This window comes from Piliocolobus tephrosceles, unplaced genomic scaffold, assembly GCF_002776525.5.
Source record: "Piliocolobus tephrosceles isolate RC106 unplaced genomic scaffold, ASM277652v3 unscaffolded_5295, whole genome shotgun sequence".
Classification (NCBI taxonomy): Eukaryota; Metazoa; Chordata; class Mammalia; order Primates; family Cercopithecidae; genus Piliocolobus; species Piliocolobus tephrosceles.
This window is the reverse complement of record NW_022332380.1, coordinates 697-7,356: the sequence shown is the minus strand read 5'-3', so window position 1 is coordinate 7,356 and position 6,660 is coordinate 697. Positions and strand designations below refer to the sequence as shown.

At 60.2% G+C, this 6,660-nt stretch overlaps 1 protein-coding gene across 1 annotated transcript; it reads left to right on the top strand.

Moving 5' to 3' along the window:
* Positions 1-1,999: 1,999 nt before the first annotated feature.
* On the top strand, positions 2,000-5,950 carry SSR4 (signal sequence receptor subunit 4). Its single transcript, XM_023200294.1, has 6 exons — positions 2,000-2,185; positions 3,849-3,967; positions 4,924-4,998; positions 5,193-5,282; positions 5,526-5,591; positions 5,787-5,950. Exons 1-6 carry the CDS (start codon positions 2,119-2,121, stop codon positions 5,889-5,891), a joined length of 522 nt encoding a protein of 173 aa, XP_023056062.1. The 5' UTR covers positions 2,000-2,118; the 3' UTR covers positions 5,892-5,950.
* The last annotated feature ends 710 nt before the right edge of the window (positions 5,951-6,660 follow it).

The window sequence follows — 6,660 nt, the reverse complement described above, 5'->3', positions numbered from 1 at the left end:
GGTCACAGGTGGACCCCTGCAGCTCCGAGCAGTAGTTCCTCCTGGGCCTCAGCTGCGGCAGCGAGCCAATCTCCTGAGGGCATGGGCCTCCCTCACAGATGGCAACATCACCACCAGGGCTGAACCTCTCCGCCACCCGGTCCCTGTGCCAGGTGTTCCTTTGGACTTTGGCAAAAGACCCTGAGAGCGCTCCAGATGGACTTCCCTGACCGTACTGTACAGATGCAGGCACTTTCCTTCAGGAGGTCGCAAAGGCTCTGCCTTGTGCCCTGACTTCCCTGTGAAGCCACCAATCAAAGGAGCCAGGCGTGAGGCAGGATGCAATATGCACACGCCTCCCGCTCTCCCATCACCCTTTCATAGTTCCACAGAAAGAAAGAACATCCACACCCTACATCTTATGCCTGCTGAGGCTTCTCTCTTTGGCACATTTCTGTCGGACCATGTGCCAATGGCGGCTGCATGTTCTACCATGGCGTCCAAATCAGTGGGATCCAAGACCTGGGGTTCCTCTGTAAGGGTTCCCATACCCAGGACAATCAGTCTCAGGGCAAGGCACTGCCCAGCTACCCACCGTTCACTGTCCCCTACTCCCGCCCCAACGCACACACAAGCACACACACAGGGGAGGTCAAAGAGGAGGCACATGTCTTCACCGAGAGCCTACAGGAGCCCAGTTGCTAGAGCCATCAGAGCCTCTGGAAAGCCACTATATGCTGCCGTCCTTTCAGCAGCAAGGTGGGAGAAGTCCGCATCGTCAAGAGAATTTCATTAGGCACAAGCATCTCCCCCAGAGGTCAGAAGGAGAAAACACAGCAAGTAGAGGTGTCCCTGGGGAGTGGCAACAAAGTCACGGAGTTCTGGAAAGTCAAAGTTGACAGGATCTTTTGAGAACATGAAGTCTCCCCTCCGGGTTCCAAAGTGGAAACTGGAACCCAGAGAGAGGAGAAACTGGCCTAAGGCCACGCACTGGGTCAGTGGGAGAGCATGGCCTAGAAGTCAAACCTCTTACCCATCAGGGCCAGGTGCTGGCTCACAGCTGCTTCAGATGGTTTCCAGCCCACCTAGGACGTAAACTAACCTCTTCTTAAATAAGTGTAAGGAAAGAGGACTCAGACCTGAATACGCAAGACCGCAGACCGAGAAAAGCAGAAGCAAAACCCCCGCAGCCTCAGAAACCCTAGCTCCTTCCCATTCCAGGCGCCTCGGGGGGAAGGCATCTGGGGCTCTAAGACTGTGGGAGGATGGGGTATGACTGGCAAAGTCCGGTTCTTTGCCACCGGGACAGGTGGCAAAGCGGTCAACGAGATGGGAACCCGTGGAAAAATTTGAGTCCCGGAACCGGATTCCCGAAGCGGTTTGAGAAAGGCGGGCCGGGATACGTGAGTGACTGCGTCAGATGGGCTCCTTCAAGGACAGTAAGGAGGTGACAGCCGCCGTGGCCCACTCTCCCGGCCCGTCCGGAGCCCCCCCCCCCACCCCCGCCACCCGATGCAGACGCCCTGGGGGAGCCGGCCCAGGGCCAACTTCGGCCAATCCCCTCAGTGACAGCGGAGGCGGCCAATCAACCCCGGCGCGCAGCCCTCTCCTAGCCAATCGGACTCCAGACTGCTTCGGGAGCGGCTACCCCCACCGCTCCCCCGCGAGCGCTGCCGCGGTCCCGTGGCCCTTTCCCTGCTCACCTCCCAGGGACGGCAGAGAAGGGCTGGCCTGAGCACTGCCTTCGCAGCGCCGCCGGCGACCGTCGCTACCTTCAGCGCCATGACGGAAAGTGAGAGCCTCCGCACGTCCCGACACGCAGACACCGCTCTCGCGAGAATTCAACGGGGTGCGAAGTTTCGGGGAGCGGCGCGGGCCCGGTACTGCGCACGCGCGCGGTCTCACCGATTCCCACGCCCCCTTCCGGCGCCTAGAGCGCCGCTGCCGCCATGTTGAGGGGAGATCGCGACCAGCTGGGCCCCAGCTCTGGCCACGTCAGTGCTGCCAGAGACGTCACAATGCGGGCCCGGCCCTTTGGTGCACGATTGGCTGCCGCTGTCACTTACGCGTCGCTCTTCCTCGTTTGCCCCTCGTGTTCATGGGAGCTGGTTTTCTTTTCCTCTAGGCAGAGAAGAGGCGATGGCGGCGATGGCATATCTCGGCGCCCTGGCGCTGCTCCTGCTGTCCAGCCTCTCCCGCTGCTCAGGTAGCGGCCCAGTCGGGGCTTCTTTCTGGCGAGCCTCTGACCCACCCCACGTGGTGTTGCGGGGAGGAGGGATGCGGGGGTCTGGCCTTTCGGGGTCCGTCGCTGAGGGCCGGGCCGTCTTCCGAGAGGCAGGCGGCCTTGGGACGCGGGGACCAAAGCACCTCGGGCACATTTACCGGCAGCCAGGCTTTTCCCTGTCTGCCCGTACAAAGAGGAGTCCCGGAGCCTCCACCGTGCGCCCGGCCCCCAGCTCCAGCACGGAACGTGACACATGTCCCCGCTCCCGCTCCCTGCGGGGTCGGACCAGAACGAAGCTCTGTAGCGCTGAGCGATCGTGGGCCTGGAGGAGCCACATGAGCTAGGAAGGGACCTCAGTGAGGAGAGGGAGCAAGAACGGGGCGAGTTAGATGGGAAGCCAAAGGTGCGCAGGACCTTGAGTGCCAGGCCGAAGACTGGCTTTTCCAGAGGGCCCTGCTTTACCCTTACCAGAGTTTTCGGCAGAGCCGACCAGGGGTCCCGTCGATTTGCGTTCATGAGGGTCTGAGGCTCCAGAGTGTGTTTAGGAGGTGGCTGCAGCAGCCAGTCCCGGCCCGGGGGCCAGGACTGGACAGGGGTGGCTTTCTGCACATTCCCTTTTCTGCCGTCCTTCAGGCCAGTAGCCTTGCTGCCTGCAACGTTTTGCCAGCCTAACTGGCCTCCCCGCACCCTCTTGTCTGCCCCTCAGGAATTCCCTGAGTTATAGCCAGGGACTTATCCAGAGGACAAGCCTGGCCGTAAAACCCTTCCGGGGCCTCCCCTGCACCACAGGAAGCAGGCCCAACTTAGGCAGGACACAGAAGGGCTGGTAGCATCTGGCCCCTGAGAACGGCCTGCACGGCTGTTCCTAGGGATCTGCCTCCTGTAGTCCAGACCCAGAGCCTTCTCTGACATCCTCTGCTGAAGCCGTCATTCTGCCAGGGCATCACATTTGGACAGCTGGTGACTGAGAACGTTCCCATTTTGGGGAGCGTTTGTTTCACACCCTCTGATGTAGGCGGCAGCCTATCTTTCCTGTGGGCCTCTGTGGTTATGGAGAAGGCTAAGACAGGGTCCTTTCTCTCACAGCTAACAAGTTGTGCTTGTGGAACCAGAGCCTCTCCTGGTTACTTCCTCAGGAAACGCTGGGGCCAGTCTTGGCCTTCTGTCAACTGGCCGGGGGCAGAGACCCTTTCTCATCTTGAAAGCCCCAGTGCATTGCCTGCCTGCAGCCCCTACCCCCGATGTCTCTGCGGAGGATGCCTTCAGTAACTCGTCCAGGCCGTTTGTGGTTCTGAATTGAGGCTGGCCTGGCCCCCTGGCCTCCGTGTCATAGGTCCAAGCGTTGGCATGTATTGTCCAGTGAATCCAGCGCCCACCTGCCCCCAGCACACGCGTTCGCTCTTCCTGCACACCTCCAGAAAGCCGGCCTTGCCCCTCTCCAGTCTGCTTTCACAGCCATCCCACCTACCTTGCCACTGCATTTGTGACCAAGCACTTGGATCTGTCTGGATCCCACCTGGAAGGGGCAGGAGGATCCCGTGCGTCCCCAGCTGATCCGTGTTGTGAGGCAGGGCCCGGCCATCCTGCCCTCAGACTGGGATACTCGAGCTGGCCTTACCCAATCATCTCTCCCTCTTCCTTGCAGCTGAGGCCTGCCTGGAGCCCCAGATCACCCCTTCCTACTACACCACGTCTGACGCTGTCATTTCCACCGAGACTGTCTTTATTGTGGAGATCTCCCTGACGTGCAAGAACAGGGTCCAGGTGAGACAGTGGGGTTTCAGACAAGAGGGCGGGTGGGGGGTGCTCCTTACTGCCAGTTGATGGAGGACCCGTGTCGACAGAGATTCCAACTCTTGGGGTGCCGGAGAGATCGGGGTACGGCGATGCCAGATCCGAGCCAGTGTTGACAGGTCACCTTCCTCAACTGCTTTGTGTGCTGTGCCTACACAAGGTAACACTGGGCTCACAACCTGTTTCCCGAATGAGTATCTGAACCGGGAGAAAGGGCAGCCCACCCTGGTTGCCATTGGCCAGTTTGTCTGTGTGGGTGTTTTGTCTTGGTTTTTGTTTTTTGTTTGTTTTGAGACAAGGTCTCACTCTGTTGCCCCAGCTGGAGTGCATTGGCACGATCTTGGCTCATTGCAGCCTCCGCCTCCCGGGTTCAAGAGATTCTCCCCTCAGTCTCCCGAGTAGCTGGGATGACAGGTGCTTACCACCATGCCCAGCTAAGTTTTGTATTTTTTGGTAGAGACAGGGTTTCGGGTGTTTTAACTTCGAGATTGAAGAGCCTTGGCCTTGACCCCTGACCTACGTTCCCAAAAGTCCAAAGAAGGAAATGGGGCCTTTTTTTTGGGTATGGCCCTCTTAGGGTAAAGCACCCCTTGGGCAGCCCACTGGGCATCCCTGACCCCAGCACCTCCCTTGTAGACTCAGGAAAATCACTCGGCCCTTTTGATCATCCCGCCCTTGCTCACAGTCAACAGGGTTCCTATGCGTCCAGTTAGGTCTGACCATGGGGATCTGGCCCTGTGCCTCCATAGGGAAGACCGATGCAGAGGGCCAGTCACAGGATTGGTGAGTGTTACCTGGAACCTCCTGCCAGGGACACTGCAGCCCCCAACTGGGCCTAGCCTACCCATCTGCAGGCCGTGTGAGCAATGCACAGGGTTCCACACCCAGAGAGGGCAGAAGGTGACCCTGCCTTTGTCTCCACCCAGAACATGGCTCTCTATGCTGACGTCGCTGGAAAACAATTCCCTGTCACCCGAGGCCAGGACGTGGGGCGCTATCAGGTGAGGGGCCGAGGGTTCCCTTGCCAGGGGGCTCCCTGCTCCCGGGTATGACCTGAAGCCCCAGGGGTGGCCGGTCAACCAGGGCCAGGGGCTGTGGGCTCTGGCTGCTGGAGTGCTGTGGTGTGGGCACTGGTGGGCAGGGTGGCCCTTCCGTGTCCACTCTGCCCACACCCTGCTCAACACACCCAACCCAGGTGTCCTGGAGCCTGGACCACAAGAGCGCCCACGCAGGCACCTATGAAGTCAGATTCTTCGATGAGGAGTCCTACAGCCTCCTCAGGAAGGTGAGGGCTCCTGCAGCCCACTGGGCTCCCCGGTCCCTGGGGAGCAGGATGGGCCGGGTTGGGAGGCGCTGGCAGCGAGTCCTGAGCTGGGTGGCCTTTCTGTGATCCTGTCCCCATCTCAGTGTCTCTCGCCCATTTCTCTCCTTTCCTTTTCTGGGGCTCTGGCCAGCGTTCCTATCTGTTTCCCCTCCCCTTCCCACCCCCGCACGCTGGGCACCCCTGACCCCGACACCTCCCTTGCAGGCTCAGAGGAATAACGAGGACATTTCCATCATCCCGCCCCTGTTCACAGTCAGCGTGGACCATCGAGTGAGTGGCCTGGTCCGTCCTCCTTTTTGGGGTTGTTGGGCTGAGTGAAGGTTCTCATCCTCTCCACAGCCCCAGCTCCGCTGCTGGGCCGTGATTGGCCAGCATGTCGTGGTTCCCCTGGTGGAGGGTGACCAGCGCTGGCTGGTCTGCTTGCCTATACCCACCTGAGCTGGCTTGTGATCTCCTTTCTTTCAGGGCACTTGGAACGGGCCCTGGGTGTCCACTGAGGTGCTGGCTGCGGCGATTGGTATTGTGATCTACTATCTGGCCTTCAGCGCAAAGAGCCACATCCAGGCCTGAGGGCGGCACCCCAGCCCTGCCCTTGCTGCCTCCAATAAACATCACAGGACCTAAGGCTATCGGCTTGCGTTATTGTGCCTTCCCCCGACCGGGAGAGCTGGGGGCCCAGTGTCCCCTTGTCTGCCTGGCCAGCAGAGGCACCAGGCGGGAAAGGGGCAGGCTTTGGTCCAGAACTCCCCTCCCTCCTCCCAATGAAGCCCTCTGTCTGGTCCCCACAGAATCCTGTGTCCACCTTCCCAGTGTCTCTCTCCTGGTTCTGGTGAGGGCAGTGGGCTTGGCCAACTCATCCCCAGGTGGCCCCACAGGCTCCATGGGGAGACAGCCAGCCTGGTCTCCATTACAGCTCCTGTGTTGGAAGCCCCGGGCCCAATCTGCACGCAGAGGGGTTTCCCCGTGCCGCTCTCAGGCACAGCAAGTTCCCCCACCCTGCCCATGCGGTGTGCAACTGTCTGGGCTCAGCCCCTCCACACTCCACACCCTGACCACACCACCTTGCTTCCAGTGTGCTGCGCCTTCATGGGATATTGGGAAAATACACACCCATGGCCAGGTGTGGTGGCACACACCTGTAATCCCCACACTTTGTGAGGCCGAGGTGGGAGGATCACCTGAGGTCAGGAGTCTGAGACCAACCTGGGCAACATGGCGAGACCCTGTCTCTACAGAAAAATTGGCTGGGTGTGGTGGCATGCGCCTGTACTGCCAGCTACTCGACCTGGAGAGGTCAAGGATGCAGTGAGCCACGATCACACCACTGTGCTCCAGCCCA

Coding starts and splice junctions, on each gene's coding strand:
- SSR4 (XM_023200294.1), top strand. CDS start 2,119: ATGGCGGCGATGGCATATCTCGGCGCCCTGGCGCTGCTCCTGCTGTCC. Junction 2,186..3,848: donor CAGCCTCTCCCGCTGCTCAG/GTAGCGGCCCAG, acceptor TCTTCCTTGCAG/CTGAGGCCTGCCTGGAGCCC. Junction 5,592..5,786: donor CAGTCAGCGTGGACCATCGA/GTGAGTGGCCTG, acceptor CCTTTCTTTCAG/GGCACTTGGAACGGGCCCTG.